The sequence below is a fragment of the Anabrus simplex genome, chromosome 2 (genome assembly GCF_040414725.1).
Source record: "Anabrus simplex isolate iqAnaSimp1 chromosome 2, ASM4041472v1, whole genome shotgun sequence".
NCBI lineage: Eukaryota > Metazoa > Arthropoda > Insecta > Orthoptera > Tettigoniidae > Anabrus > Anabrus simplex.
The window spans coordinates 740,583,698-740,607,281 of record NC_090266.1 but is presented as its reverse complement, the minus strand read 5'-3'; the positions used below and the strand labels follow the sequence as shown (position 1 = coordinate 740,607,281).

Here is a 23,584-nt window from a genome sequence, read left to right as displayed (position 1 = left end):
AGTGGACCCATTTAACACTCATATTCCCCATGAAATATACCTTGTTAATTGACTTATCCTAGAAGCTTCTCTTCCACTACTAACTACAAGTTCATTTCTGTTTGCACTGGTTACACTATGACTTATCCATTCAGAAAAATTCAGAAATAATTTTTGATTACCTCAATGAGTTCCTGCTATTTCACTTTCATTGCTGATTGTTTAAGTCTCAGACTTAATGTTTCCAAGCAGAACAGCATCTACTATTCTTGTATATTCTTGTATTGATTTCATTTCCTGAGAATTTCCTTCAAACTACTACTACTACTTCTACTACTACTACTACTACTACTACTGCTGCTGCTGCTGCTGCTGCTGCTGCTGCTGTTTTTCTCAGTAGGATTGTGTTTTCTATGACATATTAACTACGGAAATATTCATGTACTGATGTGCAAAACATATTGAAATATGACTGAAAAACTTGGAAATATAATCCAGGAGAAATTGAATATAGTCCAAAAATTGCTTAAAAAACTTTATTCAGACAGCAGACCAGCAGCAAACTGGCCACATTCCTAACATTCTTCTTTCCATTGAGTAAAGAAGGATTCAGCTTCACAGCTCTACATTGGGAGGTGGAGGGGCTGGTTCTTACTATCAGTTGTCCTGAGAATGGTTTCCAATGTTTTTCCATTCACCTGCACTAAGGCGAATATTGGAACAGTTCCTATTATAGAGCATGGCCGCACCCACCAACACAAATATCTCTGGCCTGAGAAATGGCTTTCCCAACTCAGATGCCCGCTGTACACCATCAGGGTATGGAATGAATTTTTTTTTAGTAGTAGTAGTTTTTTCCTTTCGATGTTGACAACTCCCTCCTCAGGGAATCCTTTACCTTCCAACTTCATTTAACCATGTAAAATACAATCATGTTCATAAAAAAACAGAACACCTTGAAAGACTAGACATAGAAAGGTCATATTCACAGGACATGTTCATTAGTATGCTCTTCAGAAATGATTAGCATTTCAGTCACCTAGGTTCAGCATGTGTCCTGTTGCCTAGTAGACACTGGGTCCTCTATGGGCACTGATAACTTGTTCCATGCATGATGGTATTGCAGCGTATAAGGCGCGAATGGAGTCCTGGGGTATAGCCATCCATGCTGCGTACACCTGGTTCCACAGTTCGTCTTTGGTGGTTGGCATTGGGTCACAGTACCGCACCAGTCTGACATCCTGTGACAACAAGATGGCACGTGTTCGTGCAGCAACATGTGGTCGCGCATTGCCCTGCTGAAATATGGCACCTGGGGTGTCGTGCAATGGGTTGGAGGATGTCATTCACGTAAGTCAAACTAGTCACAGAGCCCTGGACATGCACCAACTGTGATTTGTGGTTGTACCCAATAGCACCCCACACCATAATGCCTTGAGTTGGCGCTGTATGTCTTGTGCGAATGCGGCCATCATTTTCAAACAAACAGAACCTGGATTCATCCTAAAACATTACCTGCTGCCATTCCTGTCCCTAGTGATGTAGTTCCATACACCATTGCAGTCTAGCATGTTTATGCACATTAGTCAAATGTAGGCGGAGAAGTGAACAACACGCCGGTAATCCAGACCATGATAAACGGCAACGGACTGTCACTCTTGATAGTGTGTGATGTGTTACACTGTTCCACTGTTACTACAGAGCCAAGGAGGATGCAGGTCTGTCCTGCAAAGCCATTCGGATGAGGCGTCGATCTTCTTGGGGGTGGTCTGGGTGGTGACCCATCTCGTCATGTTCTACGGCCTTCTGTGAACCATTCTTTACACACCTGTTGCACTGCCAACACACTTCGTCCCACACGAGCAGCAATTTCCCAGATGGATGCATCACATGGTCTCATGCCAATAATGCAACCTCTTTCAAACTCACTCATTTGACAGTGTGGTTCTTGCATATGCCTGAGAGGCATCCTGCACGTCTGCTCAAGTTACACTGATCCATTACCTTCAGTTTATAGTGACAAGAGCCGCAGGCACATTTTACCAGTTGATGGTGGTGCGCCGAGATATTGATGTGGACCTTGAACCTGAGGGCAGACATGGTTTAAATGCTAATTGTTTCTTCAGAACATAGTAATTCGCATGTCCTGTGAATATGAACTTCCTATCTCTAGTCTTTCAAGGTGTTCTGGTTTTTATGAACATGAGTGTATTTCTAAGAAAAGGGAATCTAAAATAACCAAACACAAATAAAATCACTTGGCATTACAGGCACAAAACATTTGACTAATACTTAAGAGAATGGTGAAAACAATATTACAATATGCACAAAAATATGCTTTTATATTCGGTAACTCTTAATTTGTTTGATACTCAGAGAAGGCAAATTCCATCTGGCAGGTCTGACATGGAAGGAAAGGTTACAAGAGGAAGACATAACTTCCTGTTTTCAGGGAATGAAAAACATAAGCATGCATGCTAGCTTGTAGCTTTGCGTAAATAATATTATGATCATAGACTCGAGGCCCCCAGTTTAACACAAAATCCAAACCACAGCAAAGTGACTCTTAATTTCAGAAATCCCATGTGCTTTCTGCGGTCGCCTTGGTGAGAAGCCAGTGGTAATGTCTCCTGGCCACCATGCCCCAGTTAAAAAATTAATAATCTTAATATACTTGGTAGAAATATGTGAAAATAAAGAAACCATCAATCGGGCCATGTAGCTGTTAGCTCGCACTCAGGAGATGGTGGCTTTGAACCCACAATGCCAGCAGCCCTGAAGGGATTTTTCTTGATTTTTTCAGGCAAGAAGCTGGGGCCACAGTTGCTTTCCTCCCAGTCCTAGCCCTGTCTTATCCCATGGTCACCATAAGATCTGTGAGTTGGTGCAACAAAACCAATAAGACAAAAACAAAATCCTAATTTATTTTGTTACTTAGATCTGCAGAAACAAGGGAAAAGTGTGATGTTCAGCTAACAGCTTTCTCCTCAATTTATTAATACTTCCACTATGTACCTTAAAAACTTGCACAGGAGTTATAAATTTTACTTCAATAAATCAAGTGTGCCTCTTGTTCTCATCAACATCTTCTCTTCTCTTTCAGCTCAAGTGCTGTGGATACAAAGGTCCAGATGACTACCCTGGAATGCTTCCTAAAACATGCTGTGTAATAAGTGAACACGAATGTCCAAATCATCTTGGTAGCAAAGTACATTACACAATTGGATGCAGTGAAGCTCTGAAGCAGTTTGTCAAAGATTCTGGAATTGTACTTGGTGGAGTAGCTATTGGCTTTGCATTTATTGAGGTACAAATTGTTTGGTAACAACACCTAAAAACCATTGTCTATATTATCTCAGTTCATTTTTATTTTGTCTTATGGGACCAAACAATGGGATTATCAGCTCAGAACATATTTTGAGAATTTCTTGCCTTCAGAGTACTGTGTACTAGAAATTCTTTGTTAATATTAACATGAACCGCTTATTTGCAACAACAACAAAAGTGAAACAGAACAAAACCCAGTTAGGAAGTCTTAGAAAATAAAAAATAATATTTGCAATACCAAAGTAAATTAAAAATTGAGTGTTTTCATTCCTTTGAATTATGATTTCTCTAATTTTATTTTTATAAAACTTTGTACGTAAGTGTAAAATTATATCTCCTTACTAGCATTTACCCGCGGCTTGGTTCGCATAGATTTCATAATTTGATAAAAGTAATCATTCCTTGGCACTGTACTAAGACATTATCTGAAAATCCCTAAAGTATAAAAACTCACCAAAAAACAGAGTTTCATTTACCCCAGAAACTTTTGGTAAATCACGTTTGAGGTATTGCCTTTTGGGGCTAAGATGACCATGCAACACAGAAATGTACATGTGAGAAACATTTTTGTCTCAAGTCGAAAAATTACACGTTTCTTTATTTTTAAAGGAGATTCCAAATACCAATTTCCATGTCTGTATCATTTTAATTTTTTGAGATATAAGCATCCTCATAAAAAATAATTAAACTCATTTGTCAACTTCCCATCACCCCTGTTAAGTCCCTTTTCTGAAAACACAAAAGTACCTGTTCCTGTATTTTTGAAGGACTTTCCAACTACCAAGTTTCTTGTCTCTAACATGTTAAGTTCTTGACATATACTCTAGATCAGTGGTTCCCAACCTTTGCCAGCTGACGCCCCTCTTTTCAGATACGGGTGGTCGTCACGCCCCCCCCCCCCAATCGCTTCTATAACCTCTCCGATAAACTGACGTGGAGGATATAGACCTAACCTATTGACACTACATAATGAATTATTCCATTATTCAATTATTTATGAAAAAATAATATGAAGTACTCGCTTTATATCCATGACATACTAACTTCGTTTAGCACAATACAAAGAACACACTTTTACAATAAATCCTTACATTAGTCAACAAATGTCAGTGAGAAGGTTTACACTGTTTTCTCTTGGTAAGATTCGGTATGTTTAGTTTGATGTTTGACAGAGCACAGCGGTGATCACTTGCAACATCAAGCCAACAGCGCTGCTTTGTTTTTATGACACTCAGCATTGAAAATCCTGACTCACATAAATATGTAGTTGAAAATGGGACAATGACACGCAATGCTACTTTGGCTATTTCAGGATACACTGCAAGACAGTTTACCCAAAAGTCGCCCAGTCCTAATATTTTGTAATCATCTTTTAGCTTCGAATCACACTTCAAATCTATGGCTTCTTCTTGAAGTTGTGCTGGCAGTGCTTCAATGCCAATGGCAAATGGATTTCTTGTTAACATCCAGGACTATTCATCTGACAAGATATCAGGAAAGTAGAAATTGAATTCTTGTTCCAGGGAATCCAAATGAGAATGAATTTTCATGTTAAGTTTATTACGATCACGTTCATTTTCGGGCAAAATTTCATTAAGGCAGTGAAAGGATGAGAAGTTGTTCAACTGAAGCAGACGTTTCCATAACTGTATTTTTCCAGGAAAGCTCTGATGGCATCATATGCAAGCATACTATTGTAGTTTTTGCCTTGGAGCTTTAAGTTCAAACTGTTCAAAGCTTCAAATAATTGCAAAGATATGCCAATGAGACGATAAAATTGGCATCAGTAAACACTTCGTACAGATCTTTTTTACCTTCACCTTAATTCAAACAGTTGAGCCAACATGTTCCCTTTTGGTAGCCAGCGAACCTCTGTGTGGAAAAGGAGAGTTTTATGATCGGCTTGAACGTCAACACAAAGGGCTTCAAACAACCTTGTCTGTAATGAACTTGTCTTCACAGAGTTCACAATTCTTATAGCAACTTTTAGAGTGTTATTAGAATCTTCGGGCAAAGTTTTGGCCGCCAAAGCCTGTCTGTGAATTATACAGTGGGTTCCCATGATGTTTGGATTTTTATCTTTGGTCAGTTTGAGAAACCCAGAACATGACCCAATCATAGCAGGTGCACCATCCATACATACACCTACTACATTTTCCCAGGAAAGTCCATGTTCTTGGAAAAAACTATTGATGGCAGAAAACACATCACAAGCTTTCGAAGTTGTTTTCAAACATTGGGAAAATAACATTTCTTCTCTTAAAATTCCACTGTCAACAAATCAACAATATACAATCAGTTGACAACAATGGGCCATATCGGTTGTTTCATCATACTGAATTGAAAACACTGGAGATGCTTTCAGCTTCTCCAAAATTTGACTTTTAATGTCTTCTGACAGTTCTTGAAGTCTGCACTTCTCTGTGTTATCAGAAAGAGAAATTTTAAACAATTTCTGCCAACTCCCTTCACCCAAAACTATATTTGGGACTAATAACATGCATGACTTTACTAATGTTTCCCCAATTGTGTGTGCTTTCTCGTCTTTGGCAATCAGAAGAGCTAGTTCATATGATGCTTCCACTGCTTTCTCATTTTCTTGGTTAAAAGTACCCAATGAATCTAATTTCATATGTTTTAGTGAGTTGAGTTTAGTTACAAAAAATTATGTGGGTTTGTCTTTTAAGCCCGAATGATTCATGTTTAAATGTCTCTCCAAGCACTCAGGCCTCATCGCATCGTTACTCAGAACACAGTGGCAGATTACGCATTGAGGCTGTTGTATTCCGTTCTGTTCAACGACTGTGAAGCCATATTTAATGTAGTCATCATTGTACAGTCTCTTCTTGGACATCGTTATCAATTTTTTTTAAAAGTCACAATATTAAATAACACAATTCACACAGTTGCACTGTTACAGCGAAGCATACACAACACTCACAATAAACAACTTGACAGATGCGTCCACTGCGAAAGTATACGAGGCACAGAATCAACAGTCGAAGGGCCTGGCCACTGATGGTCTATCGGCGATGTGTTGACATGGCCATTACTGCTCCATCTCTGATGGGACAGCTGTTCTATGTAGCTCTCGCCAATTTGACTGCAAGGGAAGAATAAGAATGTGTAGGGGTGGGAACAGAGCATTCAAGGACAAGCTACCCACAAAATGAGTCTATATGCCGCAGGGTGAGAGGGAAGGAGGAACTTCCACTTCATTTATTGCTTCTGAAACTCCGATATTCTTTGTTCTTCAGAGTTAATGTCGACTCCTGACTGTAGTAACTTATTGTCAGTTAAGATCTTTGGTGAGAAAATGTCACTGTTTCATTAATTGCTGTGTTTAAACACTAATTAGTTGTAGCCCAAAATACCAGTAGCCTACATAGAATTTCACACTAGCCGTGAAAGCCTAACGTGTTATATTAAATAAATTTATTATAATTTAGCCTACTATTATTGCCTTATTCCCTGCTATTCTCACTACTAGGTCAATTTGATATAATACCGACATTTATACGAGTACCTCCTTCATGTAATATATTTTGTTTATGAGAAAAACTTTGTACAGTATGTAACAATAATACTGGAAAATGAAAGCAACTACTACATCGTTGATGAGTTGAAACATGTCGCGTATGGTCATAGTTTATTTTCACGCAAGTAGGTCCACAAAGTGTGCAATTAAACATGCGTTGAGTGGTCTTGTTCCTGCACCTGCTCTCAGGCTTCATTTTGCTCCTCACAACACATCAAATTCCTTATTTCACCTCCAACCTCGTGGCTCTGCAGAGGTTTGTGCCGACAGTTGGCAATTACCAGTGCTTTTGAACGACTGACTTGGTGCGACAATCACTTGGAGAGATTCGAAAAATGTTTATTACACAAAATTGTAATATTCGAGTTAAAAAAATTAATTCGGAAATCACTTCACGCCCCCCTGATAAAGCCCCACAGCCCCCAGGTTGGGAACCCCTGCTCTAGATATACCGGTAATAATTTAAAAAAACACTCGCTTTTTCAATTCATTTCAGCCCCTTAATGAATTCAAATTCTTCTTCACTTCTTACCATCCCTCTCCCCTCTTCAGTGGACTTTCCGAAAACAAAAAAAGGAAATTCAGAACACCAACTATCACATCCATGACAGCTTCCATTTTTAAGATATAAGTATCCTCATGCACGGAAGTCAACTCCTTCTGTACTTATTTTCAATCCCCCCTTAAGTCAATTTTACAAAAACAAAAAAGAACAGTGTTTCTTTATTTTTAAAGGAGATACCAAATATCCATTTTCACATCTGTAACATCGTTAGTTTTGAGATATAAGTATCCTCATACAAAGAAATCCACTAATGTTTCAATTCATTCACGCCCTCGCCAGTAAATGTTTTTTCTGAAGACAAAAGAATAGGTATTTCTTTACTTTGAAAGAGGATTCCAAATACCAGTTATCACGTCTGTAACATCTTTAGTTTTTGAGATATAAGTATCCTGATAAAATACAATTCATTTTTCACACCAACCCCCACCCGTTAACTTCATTCCCCAACAGAAATATACACGTTTCTTGATTTTTAAAATAAAGGAGATTCCAAATACCAATTTTCACGTCTGTAACCTTCAGTTTTTAAGATATAAGTTTCTCCATAAAAAGAATTCAACGTTTTTCACTTCCTTTCTCATTCCCCCCCCTTAAGTGAATTTGCCGAAAACAAAAAAATATTTGTTTCTTTATTTATAAAGGATCATCCAAATACCATTTATCACGACTCTAACATTTTCAGTTTTGAGATATATTTATCCTCATAAAAAGAATTCAACTCAATATCTTTAGATTTTTAGATGTAAGTACCCTCAGATGAATAATTGAACTAATTTTTCAATTCTTTCACCCCCTTAAGTGGATTTTCCAAAAACAAAAGAATCAGTTTTTATTTATTTTTAAAGAAGATTCCAAATACCAATTTTCACTTCTGCAACATCTTTAGTTTTTGAGATATAAGCATCCTCATACAAAGAACTCAACTCATTTTTCAATTCCTTCGCGCCCCTTAAGTGCATTTTCCGAGAAAACGTATTTCTTCATTTTTGAAGAAGACTCCAAATACCTACCAATTTTCACGTCTGTAACATCTTCAGTTTTTGAGATATCACTATCCTAATTGAAAATTCACCTCCTTTTCAGTTCTTTTTACCCCATGTGGTTTCGTACAAAAACAAAAAATACATGTTTCTTTATTTTTAAAATATTAAAAAATCCAATCTTCACATCTTTAACATGTTAAGTTTTTGAGATTTTCTGTAGATATGCCCATTTTAAAAATTAACCCCCTTTTTCAGCTTTCCTTAAGTGGATTTTCCTAAACCAAATTATCTATGTTTCTTTACTTTTACAGGAGATTCCAAGTACCAGTATTCAACTCTGTAACATGTTAAGTGTCTGAGATATATCGTAGGCCTAGATATATATATTTCTTAATTCCACCCCGTTTGTCAATCCCGTTCACCTTCTATTCATTGGATTTTTAAAAACAAAAAAATATGTTTCTTTATTTTTAAAGGAGATTCCAAATACCAATTTTCATGTCTGTAACATCTTCAGTTTTTTGAGATATGAGTATCCTCATAAAAGATATTCAACCAATTTTCCCCCTTTTTTCACCCCCCTTAATGGGATTTACCAGAAACCAAAAAACATGTGTTTCTTTATTTTTAAAACAGACTCCAAATACCAATTTTTACATCTGTAAACTTTTAAGTTTCTGAGATATAGATATCATTATTTAAAATTTTCACTCCACTTTCCATCCTCTTAATGAAGGAATACCCGAAAATCCTTCCTTAGTGAGCACCTACACACTAATATAAATGTATCTTCAAAATTTCATTTCTTTATGTCCAGTAGTTTTGGCTCGGTGAGGGTCGGTCGGTCGGTCAGAACATGTTATTTTATATATATGGGAAAAAATGAAGAACAGAATGTAGTTTAAGCTACAGATGCAGGCTGTGAAGAAGAAGGGCTACTAGCCAGGGCTCAACAACATTGAAACATCTTTTGGCTCTCAAAATGGTGTATTTTACCTATTGAAACAAATTATTAGCAACAGGGCACAGATGCTGCAAATTTAGCATGATATTTACATTTTAAGCTGACATGTTCATGGTGTTATAGAAGCGAATACAGTACAGTCTGTGAGATATCAAGGGACAACATTTAGAGTTCAGTCTAGCGGTGACCTGGACTCACTAAGCCTGTCATAACAGCGTGTGCATTAGTTTGTGAAGTTTTTGGTGTTATTTATGCATTTGGAGTAAGTTAAAATAAGTAAATAATAGTATGTGTAATTCACTTATATCTCCTCTCATCATGAGCAGAAAGACATGTGCTGTGTTTGGCTGTAATAATTATGAAGTGCAGAAGAATTTACAATTTCCCTTCCATTTCCCTCGTGACAAGGAAATGTAAGTAAGGGTTTACATATATATTCTTCCAGTGACAAAGAGATTTTTACACTACTTTCTAAACTTCTGAGCTGTATGACCCATATTTTAAATGGCTTAAAATATAATAAGCTTATTTTATTGTATAGTGCAGCAGTTAACCTTCAATACCGATGTGTTGTTGTAGATGTGAACTGTGGGTTTTGAAATGTCAGAGAAGTGACTTGCATAAGATATATAAGAAAGAAGGACATTACTCTTGAATAGGATTATAAGATTTTTTCAGATAATTTCCAGGCCCAACTTCACAAATCCCCGAGTATACAGCGAAGGGTATGTTATATTCCTACTCTAATTGTACATAAATATTCCTCAAAACATAGCTGTCGACAGCTTTTTTATTTTTTTTTTTATTTGCTTTACGTAGCTTCAACACAGATAGGTCTTATGGCGACGATGGGACAGAAAGGGCCTAGGAGTGGAAGAAAGCGGCCGTGGCCTTGATTAAGGTACAGCCCCAGCATTTGCCTGGTGTAAAAATGGGAAACCACGAAAACCATCTTCAGAGCTGCCGACAGTGGGGCTCGAACCCTTTATCTCCCAAATACTGGATACTGGCCGCACTTAAGCGACTGCAGCTATCGAGCTCGGTAACAGCATTTTTATGCTTTTCTTTCTTTTATCCCTCTTCTCAGATTAAAGCCGTGATCTGTACCAACACAGAATCTCCCCCAAAAATAAAACATCAAATGCTACCACCCCTTCCAAGAGAAAAAGGCAGGAATGTGCCAATCTGTTTATTGACAAGTGCCTTAATATGAAGATACAATTATTTTTAAATGAGGGAATAGACAAATCTAACCATAAACATTCAGGCAGGAATGCTAAAGAAAAAAAAAAGTAATGCATGAATGACAGATTAAGCCCTTACACAGCAGTGTATTTCATATCTTGAATATTTGTGTAATTTCAGTCTTTAAATAATAAGCTGCTAAGTATATAATTCTTCCTTCATTTATTCAGAATTGGTTCAGCAACTTTGAAGTTAATATCTTAATAACACTTTCTTTCTAGACGTAATTTATTTATCCATTTCCATACATGATTTTTCATTGGTATTTTAAATCGACTCTAGTTTCCAGGTCATGTCACTATGAGCACCACTTCAAAAATGTCTCCCATTTTAACAAGGTTAAGTCTGTAAGTGTCCTGTATGGTCTATACAGTATTTGATAGAAGTTATAGTCCAATGATAGCTAATATCATAGAATTCGACTAAACAAATGTAACGATACCTCTCATGCATCATGAATTCGTGAGCTACCGGTATACTAATTTTACTGTGTCATGACAATCTTGACTTAACACAAAATGGTGGACAACCCACCACTCATCATTAGATCACCTATTATTGAACCTAATTTCAAATCGGTTGCAACTAATACACCAGAAACCAATATTATATTGCACTTTATTTTCTGGGTTTTCTGTGAAATACTCCCAGACCCAAATTCAGTACGACGTTTCTCAACTTACGATATAGTGCTAGGAATAAGGATCAGGATTAACAAGTTTCCATAGTTATGAGCATATTATGTTTTACAGAATTTCAAGTATATGAAAATTTGTTCTGAGATGCTCTCTCTTCAGCTGAGCTTTTCCTTTCATTCAAGTATGTACGGATTAACCTAACATCATGTCCGACTTGTTGGCTGAATGGTCAGCATACTGGTCTTCGGTTCAGAGGGTCCTGGGTTTGATTCCTGGCTGGGTCAGGGATTTTAAGCTTCATTGGTTAATTAAATGGCTCGAGAGCTGGATATTTATGCTATCCCCAACATCCCTGCAACTCGTGCACTACACATAACACCATCCTCCACCACAATAATCCGTAGTTACCTACACATGGCAGATGCTGCCCACCCTCATCGGAGGGCCTGTCTTACAAGGGCTGCAGTAAAGTAAACCTACAACCTGGTTTACAGTCAGTGACCGGGTCAGGGATGGAATGAATTAAGCCCCACTGTTGCGGCGAGGATAGGAATTGTGCCGGCTGCCGAAGCCTGTCGCACTCCTCTGAGGCAATGATTAATGACTGACAGATGAAATGAAATGATAGTGGAGAGTGCTGCTGGAATGACAGATGACAGGGAAAACCGAAGTACCCGGAGAAAAACCTGTCCCGCCTCTGCTTTGTCCAGCACAAATCTCACATGGAGTGACCGGGATTTGAACCACGGAACCCAGCGGTGAGAGGCCAACACGCTGCCACCTGAGCCATGTAGGCTCTACGAGGGCTACACTCGACTAGAAATAGCCACATGAAATTGTTATTATTATTACCTAACACCATGGATTGTCGTGAGAAAGATGCCATGGAGGATTCTTCTTCTAGTGCAGGGTGAGCTTCTATAACATCAAATCCCATGGCGCTACAGCCCTGATGGGCCATGGCCTATCAACAACCAGTGCGCAGCCCAATGGCCTGCTAATTATCAGAGTGATGAATACTCTTCGCTGTTCTCGGCTTCCTAGACTAGGGCCGCTATCTCACCGTCAGATAGCTTCCCAATTGTTCTCACATCGGCTGTGTGAACCTCAAACTAGCTTGCATATCCAGGTAAAAATCTCTGACCTGGCCAGGAATCGAACACAAGGCCTATGGGTATGGGGTAGTCTCACTACCCCTAGGCTGCAGGGCTGGCCATTGAGCATAATCTTGAAAAATGTCAAAAATCTCCACACAGCTAGTTGTAGCAACTTTTGTTCTTTCATTTTGTGTGTTGAATGATGCATATTAACAATTTTTGATACTTTTCTGGTGTTTCAAAATTGAGACCTTTATTTCATGCGTTTGTTTCCATAAATGACATCTGTGAGAAATGATAAGTTACAGATTCTTGCCTAAATCCTTAATTGAATTAGTGGAGGTGTGTTAGCAGAACTTGGGCCTGTGGTAGAAAGAAGGTCCCAGGAAAACTTTCTTCAGACCACACAGTGCCAGAACCCTCCAACAGAGGAGGAGGTAAGGCCATATGGTAATGTGTTGTGTGCTATGAAAACAACAAGAGAAATGTGTCTTCATACTTTTATTGATAGAATTGCATCTGTTTCACATAAGTAACAACAGATATGTCTATTGTAGATAACAATGTGTGAAGAATTTATATTATAGGATAATCATATTGATTTCTCCCCATCACAAGTTACTAAGGAGTGATTATATAATTTTAATTATTGAGCATTATTTATATTGCCAAGAGAAAGAAAACTAATCTAGATTTGTCCATAATTAAGATAGGTATAACCTTTTGTGAGCCACTAGCTGAATGGACATTAGTTTCAAGCAAAATGTTGCCAGTAATCCTTTGTGTACCACTATCTCTAATTTTTTTTTGTACCGAGCGAGTTGGCCATGCGGCTAGGGCTGCACAGCTGTGAGCTTACATTCAGGAGATAGTGGGTTCGAACCCCACTGTCAGCAGCCCTGAAGATGGTTTTCTGTGGTTTCCCACTTTCATACCAGGAAAATGCTGGGGCTGTACCTTAATTAAGGCCATAGCCATTTCCTTCCCACTCCTAGCCCTTTCCTATCCCATCGGTGTCATGAAACCAATCTGTCTCAGTATAGCATAAAGCAACCTGAAAAAAAAAAAAAAAAATTTGGTTGCTGCGCAGTCCACTATGCTTGCTTGTATGAAGCAATGGCTTTGGTGTGTACCTGTATGTCACTTCTACCTGCAATCAGGCAAACGGACATATGCACCTTCCCCTGAGCGACAGTGTCATTGCTGATGCACAGCTGCCAATTCTAATCCAACTTACTGCACCATTTTCTTTTAAGACTGTGCATCAGGAGATACAAGCACTGTGGTTTGAGGCATAGACACTGCACATTTTAATGGTGAATTCAAAACACCATGTTCGGTTGTGTAAAGAGCACCACCACTGGTCCATTGACATATGATCTGGAGAGGTGAATCGTGCTATACCATGTGGCAGTCAGATAGGAGTGTTTTCTGTGGTGTGTGATACATCAAGCCTGTAAAGTACCTACAGTGAAATTTGGTGGAGGTTGAGTGACAGTGCAGTGGGTGTTTTTCATGGATGGGACCTGGTCCTCTCATAATACTGCAAGGTACATTAAAGGTAGAAGGATATAACAAAATTTTGACCAGCTGCATGTTTTCCATGGTTGAAGACCAGTTCAGAGATGATCACTGTGTTTTAGCATGATAATGCTCCCTGCCATAAAGTGGATTCTGTTTGTGACTGGTTTGTGGGCAATAGGGTTCCAGAAATGGACTGGTCAGCACAGAGCCAAAACCTCAATCCTATCGAACACCTCTAAGATGCACTGGAATGGCTACTTCACTTCAGATCATGTAGACCCATATCTCTAACTGCCCTGCAGGAAGAATGACTGATAGTCCCCCTGGAGACATTCTGACACCTGTTAGACAGCATCTCCCACAGATTTCAAGCTGTAATAGAGGCCAAGGGTTGGAGGACAGGTGGCTAGAATGTGCATACAGCGTGATTCAGCCGCCTCTTCCAACAATGTAGTTTTATGCAACCCACCATATTCATTCTGAAATTATCTGCCCTGCCAGTATGGTCAGCAAACACAAACAGATATCTTGCTATTTACCGCCTCACCATGATAGGACGCCATAATGTTATACTCGTCTTAAACACTGGAAGACATGAGCGTGCCCTCTAGATCATATGAACCTGACATGCAGGCAAAACACAAAATTGATATTGTGACCACAGTAAACCTAATACTTGCTATAAGCTTCCCAGTGTGCCATACGGAACCGTAGTGTAGTTGGTAAAGGCATGGTGGAGCAGGCTTGCATGTCAGGTGTGAGGTTCGAGTCCAGGGCGAAGATAACAAATTTTTTAAAAACTTGTTTAATACATACCACACGCAATGTAAGTTCAATACCCACTTTCATGCAAACTGTGTATGAATGAATGAGTTTGTGGCCCCCAAGAAGGGCTGATTAGTTAGCAGGCCGGACATATACAGACCGGAAATAATAGGAACACAACTGCCCTAACAAGGTTTTATTGCAGCAAATGCTCGATGCTTTGGTTTAAGCACATTTGGGCCTGGTGTCCAACAGATTGTCTTGCACACTGAAGCATTCCAGGTGTAATTGCTCGGCAGACGTCCGTGATGAATTGCCGGAGGTGGTCGGGGTTTTCCGGCGCTTGAGTGTAAATGACGTTCTTCAAATGTCCCCACAAGAAAAAGTCTAACGGAGTTCAATCCGGTGATCTGGTGGGCCAAGAAACAGGGCCTCCTCGTCCTATCCATTTCCCTGGCAATTTCTTGTTCAGATGGTTACAAACGGGCAAAGTCAAATGTGGTGGAGCTCCATCCTGTTGCAACTACATCATCAAATGATCATGCAAGGGCACATTCTCCAGCAGCAGTGGACGTTCCTGACGCAGAAAGTGCAAGTAGCGTGGGCCTGTCCAATGGCCCTCAAAGAAATAAGGTCCAATCAGATGATCCCCCCCGAGATTCCACACCAAACATTCACTTCCCATCGTACTTGATGGGCCGCCTGTTGCACCCAGTGAGGATTGTCTGGACTCCAATAGTGCATGTTGTGGCAATTGACATTCCCATTATTGTGGAAGTGCGATTTGTCCAAGAACAAGATATGTCCAGCCTGCCTAATAGCAAACCGACAGAACTCCATTCGAGCTTCGAAATCCCGCTCATGGAACTCTTGGTGTAGCTCAAGATGGTATGGGTGAAATTTATGTTCATGCAGTATTCGCCAGATGGACGGCTGGCTGGTGTTCACCTGTCTGCAAACGCCCTTGTACTGATGTGTGGATTATTATGAGCTACCTCCAGAATGGCCTCTTCTGTTTCACCTGACGTAACGGGCCTATAGCGGACTGGTGGCTGGTTGGAAATCATGCCTGTTGTCCTTACGCGCCTTTCAACACTGCGGAATGTCGTAGCAGCCAAGAGTCACCTGTCGGGATACTGTTCCTGGTACAGACGCAGTGCCTCGCAGGCATTTTATCTTGCTTCCCCATAAATGAGGAGCGTGTCAACGTATTCCTCTGTGGAAAACATACCAAATAACAGCAGAGATTACAATACATTTAGGCCCTAACCAGCAGAGTATGCGCAGGGCACAAGATGAATAACAGTGTCATTCTACTGTTTGAATGTGGCAAATATGGGCCTGTGTTTATGTATTCAAACATTATACCAATGCAAAAATATCTGAATGATGCAGGATTCAAACCACCGCTGGCACATTCCGTTGATTGTTAGATGAATGCCTAACCACATCTGCTACACTACTGGAAACGTGCTGGTAGTACAACAAGAGCAGAGTACATACGTCATCCGGTTTGTTGTTTAAGACATTAATTACTACACTGTTACCTAGTTTTATGCATTGATTCCCTCTTTGTTACACCCAGTCACGAAGCACGGCACATTAACATAGTTAAATGGTAAAAGGACGTTGCTACATGATTTCAAGGCATCATGTTTTGCAAATGGATGATATACATTTTGCTAGGGTTCAGAATCATGTGCAAAATGTGCTCACTGAACATTAGTACCATACAGTACACCTGCAGGGGAATAGCACTCCTACAACCATGTGCATGTTAGTTGGGCTGCAGCAAAAAATATTTGAAGGGGTTGCTGAATCACACTATACGTAGAGTCATGTATAACAGTTCTCTGGTCAAAGCCTGACTCTCTAAACTTGATGCACGTAGTTTGAAAATGACAAATCTCCATAGCGACTAGAAAACAAAACTACTTCAAAGTTCTTTACAAAGTCTTATATCTTCTCCCTCTTCAAGTTCTTCATATGCATATCATTACTTTTGTAAATCCACAGTAATTACAGAACATCCAAATTCATTTACTATTACCGGGTGAGCTGGCCATGCACTTAGGGGCGCACAGCTGTGAGCTTGCATCCAGGAGATAGTGGGTTCGAACCTCACTGTTGGCAGCCCTGAAGATGGTTTTCCATTTTCACACCAGGCAAATGCTGGGGCTGTACCTTAATTAAGGCCACGACCACTTCCTTCCCACTCCTGGCCCTTTCCTATCCCATCATCACCATAAGATCTATCTGTGTTGGTGCAATATAAAGCAGATTGTAAAAAAAAAATTACTGTTGTATTATACCTGTCTTGAAAACTAAAGATAATGGATCATTTACTGAAAGGAATAAAGTGACAGGGAGGAATTCAGCTGCACAAAAATGTAGTGAACACCTTAGCCATTGCCAATGATTTGATCCTAATGGTGAGGTTGTGCTGAATGCCTACATTCCAACATCTTGGAGCTTGAAGAGAGAAGTTGATTTTTGTTGTTGTGTTTTTAACAAGGGTCCATCGGCATTGCTCCTGATGCACTGCAGCCTATAGGCTTATTGTACTGATGAAGCAGCAGGTATGACATGAAAACTGGCTTCCCCAAGACTCCAAGCGATGTCAGTTAGGGAGAAACATAAGAGGACTGAATGTAATGAAGGAAATGCAAAAGTGGAACAGGTGGATTATTTGAAGTACTTAGAACGGTTATTTCCCCAGGATGGAAGTTCAGTAAATCAAATCAAATCAAATCAAGCTGTGACAGAAGTTAATGAAGTGAGCTTACATTTGGGAACAATGGTATTCTGTAAGAAAGACACAAGTTCTCAGACAAAATTATCTTTTTATCGATCTGTTTTCAGACCAACTTTACTGTATGGGAGTATCTGCCATTTTGCTCCAAATGTCTTTAGGTTGGCTGTATGGCATTGTGTGCTCACCAGCCACTAGATGGCACAATAGTCTACATCTGTGGTAGGTTTCAGCGTTATGAGATCAGTACAGCTTGTGCTGTTGTGACATAAATTTGTCCGTGCCGCTCTCTGCACCAAGGAAGTACCATGACTAATGTTAGGGATTGGAATAACTTACCAAGGGAGATGTTCAATAAATTTCCAATTTTTTTGCAATCATTCAAGAAAAGGCTAGCAAAACAACAGATAGGGAATCTGCCACCTGAGCGACTGCCCTAAGTGCAGATCAGGATTGACAGATTGATCGATTGATTGAAAGCTGGGTGGACTCAGGATACCTTATTCTTAAGTTAGAGCTAATAGACATGAAGGTAGTGAGAATGATTGCAGCTAAAAGTAGATGGGAAGAATGGCTGCAGGAGGGTACTCAGAATGAGGAAATAAAGGCTGAGTTACAAATGAATTTGATGGCTGAAGCTCTTGATACAAACCAGTTTTGGTGGTGGGGTCATATGAGACAGATGGAGGATAGATGACGAAGGAGAATAATTAACTCAATCATGGAGGGTAAGAGAAGCAGGGGGAGACTAATATGATGATAGGATTCGGTTTCTAAAGATTAAAAGATAAGAGTTGTGTAAGTAAATCAGGCAACGGAGCTAGTAGCAAATATGTAAGCAAGTCAATAAATATCTGCAATTTCCTCTAATTGTCTTTAGGTTGGCTCTATGGCATTAAGTGCTCACTAGCCACAAGATGGCGCCGTTGTCTACGTCTGTGGTAGGTTTCAGCATTATCAGATCAGTACAGCTTGCGCTGTTGCAACGTAAAGATAGCCGTGCCACTCTCTGTTTGCATCAACGAAGAACTATAGCTAATGTGCATATGGTTTGCCACGTCATCAAGAGATTCCTGTTATTCAGGATCATATCATGCACTTGTTCAATATTGGCATCAGTTACGACTGTAGATGAATGCCCGGATCTTTCCTCATCCTTCAGGCTCATACAACCTCTTTTGAACTGTTCAATCCACTGATATAAACACTTCGTTGTGGCAAAACATTGTCCCCGTATTGTACTGAAAGAATTCTAGGAATTTCCACTCCTGATACACCATCAGACAACGAAAACAGATTAAGGAATGATGTTCTTCCTTGGTGCAAACAGAGAGTGGCGCGGCCATCTTTACATCGCAATGGCGCAGGCTGTACTGACTGATCTGATAACGGTGAAACCTACCACAGACATAGACAATGGTGCCATCTAGCAGCTGGTGAGCACACAATGCCACAGAGCCAACCTAAAGATAATTAGAGCAAAATTGCATATACTTATTGACTTGCCCTCGTAGAAAATAGTGGAGGTGTATAGTTAACTTTCGAAGGCTTATATAATTAATATGTATGTATGTACGTATGTATGTATCTCAGTTCTTTTCTAAGAAAACACACTGATGAGCAATTGAATCAGAGATACTCGCTAGTAGCGTGTAGTGTCACCTTTCACGCTGATGATGGCTGTGACGTGGGGGGCATGGACTCCACAAGATATCGAAGGCATTGGGGAGTCATTCTGATCCAAAACCACTGCTCACCCTCTCATAATGCACGGAGATTGGTTGGAGTAGAGTCCAGGGCACACAGATCCCTCTTGATAGCATTTCAGAGGTACAAAACAGGACTGAGGTCGGGTGACCTTCAGGACTAGGCAAGCATCCTCAATGTCTGTGAAGTATTCACTGAACCAATTGGCCACTGTTATGGATACGGGAAAAGGTTTCCTGCAGGGTGGTCGAGGCAAACAAATGGGTGGACATGATCTGACAGCAAGTTCCTAACATTCACTAGTGAGGGACGTTGGCAGATATAGCAGGGGTCCCATTTCATCCCACATGAACAGTCCTCATACGAGGATACCACCACTACGGTTGAACTGTAACTTCTGGCAAGAAAGATCCATTGTCTCACAAGCTGGGTGAAGCAGTCATAGCCTGTCGTCGTCGTGAACCAACTGACATCTCGAGTCATCGGTCCAGGCAACCTTTTTCCACAATTCAGAAATCCCAAAGCGGAGATCCTTTGGCCATGTCACTCATTGTGCCATTTGAGATGTGGTGAGCAGAGTCCCCTTGCGGAACAGTGGCTTCTGTATCCAATTGCGAGGAGATAGTTCTCGATGGTATGACTGCTCACACTTCATTTCTATCCAGCACTGAATTGACGAGAGATCTGTTGCATTCTAGGTCTGTCTGTCTCCTCTTACTACCGGAGCTAGTCAATGGTGACCTTTGTAATATCATGGTGTACACCACGGCAGTTGACCCTGGTGGTGGTTGGTTTTCCCCAAATCCATGCGCTCAAGGACAGCCCAATATTTGCGCAACTTTGGAGATGGAATAGCCCATAAATCTTACACCTACATTCTGGCCACAATTAAATATGCAGAGATCTCGTGTCATGCACATCATCTGAACATCTGGCACTCAAATGGCCAATATGAGGTCCGACAACATTGCAGTCACTGAGTCGACCACAGCACAATTTTCCAGAAAGCAGCCATCCCTAATTCAATTGCTTATTGGTGTAATTCTGAGACTAAAATGTAATTTAGCATAGTTCAATGCACTATTTTCTTTATTTGCACTTCTTTATTATTGACTGGAAAACATGAATTTTCCTGTATTCAACATGACACACTCTTTCTTCTGTTTCAGCTTGTTGGAATTGTCTTTGCATTATGTTTGGCCAATACCATAAAGAACAACTCGAGGAGAAGAGCTGTTTGAAATGGACTGGAATAAGAAGAAAATAAGACTTCTGTGTATATAGGAACGCTATATACTTAGCAACTACACTTTTACAAAAGAACAGTACTATAGAAAAATATTAATTCACAAACAACATAATAAAAGAAAACCTTGTATATCTGTAATTGTGACCAAATACATAACAGATAGAAGAAATAACTAAAGTAAAGTCATTTAGTTATTGATAAATAAGACAACACTTTGTGAAAGAAAAAGTGATATGTCTTTCATAATACCTTTTATGATGAAAGACAAATTGCCAAGCAATAACAGCTCATTTGATATCAATTAAAGAACATGACCGTCACTAATAATTACTACGGTATGTGGTTGAATTACATTTCTTAAATTGAACCACACCACTTTAACATCACACCAGCAAAAACAGATATCACAACATTAATAACAATAACATTGCCTTTCTCAGTTTGTCGTAAGGATCTTTAAATACAACAGATTTACATTTTAAAAAGATTATGATCATTTAGTATGGTACGCTCGTATCTAGAAATAATTTCATACTTGACGGTCTAGTGTTTAAAATGATTATGAAATGTTTTTGCTTGGCAACAAGGATGACAACATATGTACTCTTCTTTCCTTGACCTAATATACAAATTCTGTACAATACAAAATACACATTCTCTTTTCCTCCACTGTCGACTGTTTCAAATTGCACTTAGGCCTAAGCTACACCAGTGACATGTATTATTGTGGGCAATATATCTCCACCTGCATACTTATCCTACATCAAATAATTTAAATAACTATCTAATGGCAAAATTACAAATACCACCAAACTTCTCACTCTTATGTACAAGTAAGTTAACTACCAGAAGTATGATGATTGATTAATTCTAAATTATTTACAGGCCACCCTGTTGAAAAGTACATCTTGAATATGTCTTACTAGCAAAAGAAATATACTTTGGTTACATTTCCAGAAATTCTAGTTAATATGGAAATATTAAAATGATTCCCTATGGCCAAGACTATATGAATGACCACAACCAACAGTCATCCAGCTTTGAAAAACTGCTGGTCAGTCACCACACATTTTCAAGAGAGTTAAAAAATATACCAGCTAGCAAGTATATCAACATATGACACACCTGCTAACAAGGACTAACCTCAATATATTTTGCTTTTGTGCTTACTGTTTATGCTTTGGATTTTATAAAATAAAAGTCTTTAAAAGACTAGCAGTAAATACTTATTAATAAATAATTTCATTTCTTTTTATGGATGTATTCTATATATAAACCAGAATATTTCCACTTATTAAAAACAGCAAAGAGGTGTAATTAATCATCAAGGTTCAATGCATGTTTAACAATGAAACAGATATGGTACCATATAGTGGCGACTTCCCTCTCTGAATACAATACAGCAAACCTCCACAGACCTTGTCAATGGTAGTCAAACCAAGGTCCTCAGAAGCTGATTCTTCCAGGTCAAGTAATAGGACAGGAAAAGATGAACAGGATTTAGAAACAATATACAGTTGAAACTGGTTTATATGTAACCTAGTTGTTCATGGTTCTGAAATAAGTATAGGTCCTTACAAGTCCTGATGAAACAACATTGTATCACAATACAATATTTTTCTGAGTTATTCATGACTGATTTTAATATAATCCTCATTATTTATGCCCAACTTACCTTACATCTCAAAGATGAGCTGTGCATACTGACATTCCATTTTTGCATGAAAGAGAAACACTGAGAGGTGACTTTTTATTATGACAGACCTACATAATATGGGAATAAAAGTTCATTCATTTTCATGTCAGTACAAATGATTGATCAATGTGTGTACAACAGGCATGAGCCCATGAGCGATAGAAAACAGAATGTAGCTTTTTAGAAGAAAAGTGAGATGTATTTGAGAAGTGGAGGAAAACCCATAAAAAATATAGAGCAGATTGTGATTGGTCTTGTTTTATTGTGCATATATTTTTCAAAATATGGTCATTTTTCATACATACCTGTACTTTCTGAACTTAGTACTGTTTAAAAAATTGGTGAAAACAAATTAAGATTTAAAAAATTATTTTAATTGTACTTTCACTACCCTGATGCTGTAATGGATCTTTCTTGTTTTAATTCTGATACTGTTTTTACTAGAAAATTTATTTAAACACAAACTTAATTATACATAGTTCTGAGTTATTAGTTCAAATTGTTCCCCTTAAATTATGTATAAACCAGTTTCTACTGTATACAAGTGGTGATTCAGTGGTTCTGGTTACCCAGATTTTTGGGCTGCCCCTGGATCTGGCTAATACTGAACTAAAACTAATCTCATTTTCCAATGTCCACAACACTTAACAATTCCTCAATTTACATATATTTTTTTTAAATGACATGGAATTCAAATGGATAGCTAATAAATGGTGTAAATTTCTTATTTAACACCCTAGTTTTAGTTCCTTGTTTTATACATTTGTATTGTCTATATATAACTGTATTATTTTCAAAAATAAAATATTTGATATACAAATCAGTTTTAATACATACATCTACATACAAAAAAAAGTATAGGAATCTCATAATAGGTTTGGCTTCACAGAGAGCCAGTCAATGGCATGAGCCAAATCATTTTTCCACAACATACTCACTATATCCCCATCTCTCACACATTCTTACAGTCTGACAATTAGGCCCAAGTTTTCTATTCATAAAGCAGAGTGTACTAGTGATACTAGATGAAAATCATTTTTCAGTTAGAAACAGAATAAACAAAATTTTACAGTGACAGATAGAGAGGGAGAGAAATACTTATAGACTGCCATAATTCCCTCAAAAGTGATTTGAGATATAAACTTCTTAGAGATATAAAAGAATAATTATAATGACAGATTCAATGTAATAGACAAGAAAAATGTTCCACCGATCAATACATTTATTGTGAATGAATTATTGCACTAGTACCGGTTTCGGCCTATCTTGGCCATCATCAGCTAGCACACAAATTTACAGTCATTAGACAAAATTACAAAGATGTTACGTAAGAGCATCTGGATGTCTAATGAAAAATGGAAGTAAAATATATTGCAGTATGTTGCGTTAAAATATCTCTGATTAAAAGTGGTGATGGTTAGAATAAACTAAAATCTATTGATTGAGCATGGACATGAGTACATAAACACATTAAAATATATATGCCACATCATAAGACACTAAAAAATATAGCACATTAAACACATTAAAACATGGTATATTTTAAAAACGTCTA

General features: G+C 38.7%; 1 protein-coding gene across 1 annotated transcript in view; it reads left to right on the top strand.

Moving 5' to 3' along the window:
- The window catches only part of LOC136864424 (23 kDa integral membrane protein), an 80,994-nt gene extending 58,145 nt beyond the window's left edge, over nt 1-22,849 (top strand). Inside the window, exons 4-5 of the mRNA XM_067141402.2 lie at nt 3,083-3,286; nt 20,254-22,849. Coding sequence (XP_066997503.1) covers nt 3,083-3,286; nt 20,254-20,325 — 276 coding nt within the window. The 3' untranslated portion in view covers nt 20,326-22,849. The remainder of the gene's footprint in view (nt 1-3,082; nt 3,287-20,253) is intronic.
- The last annotated feature ends 735 nt before the right edge of the window (nt 22,850-23,584 follow it).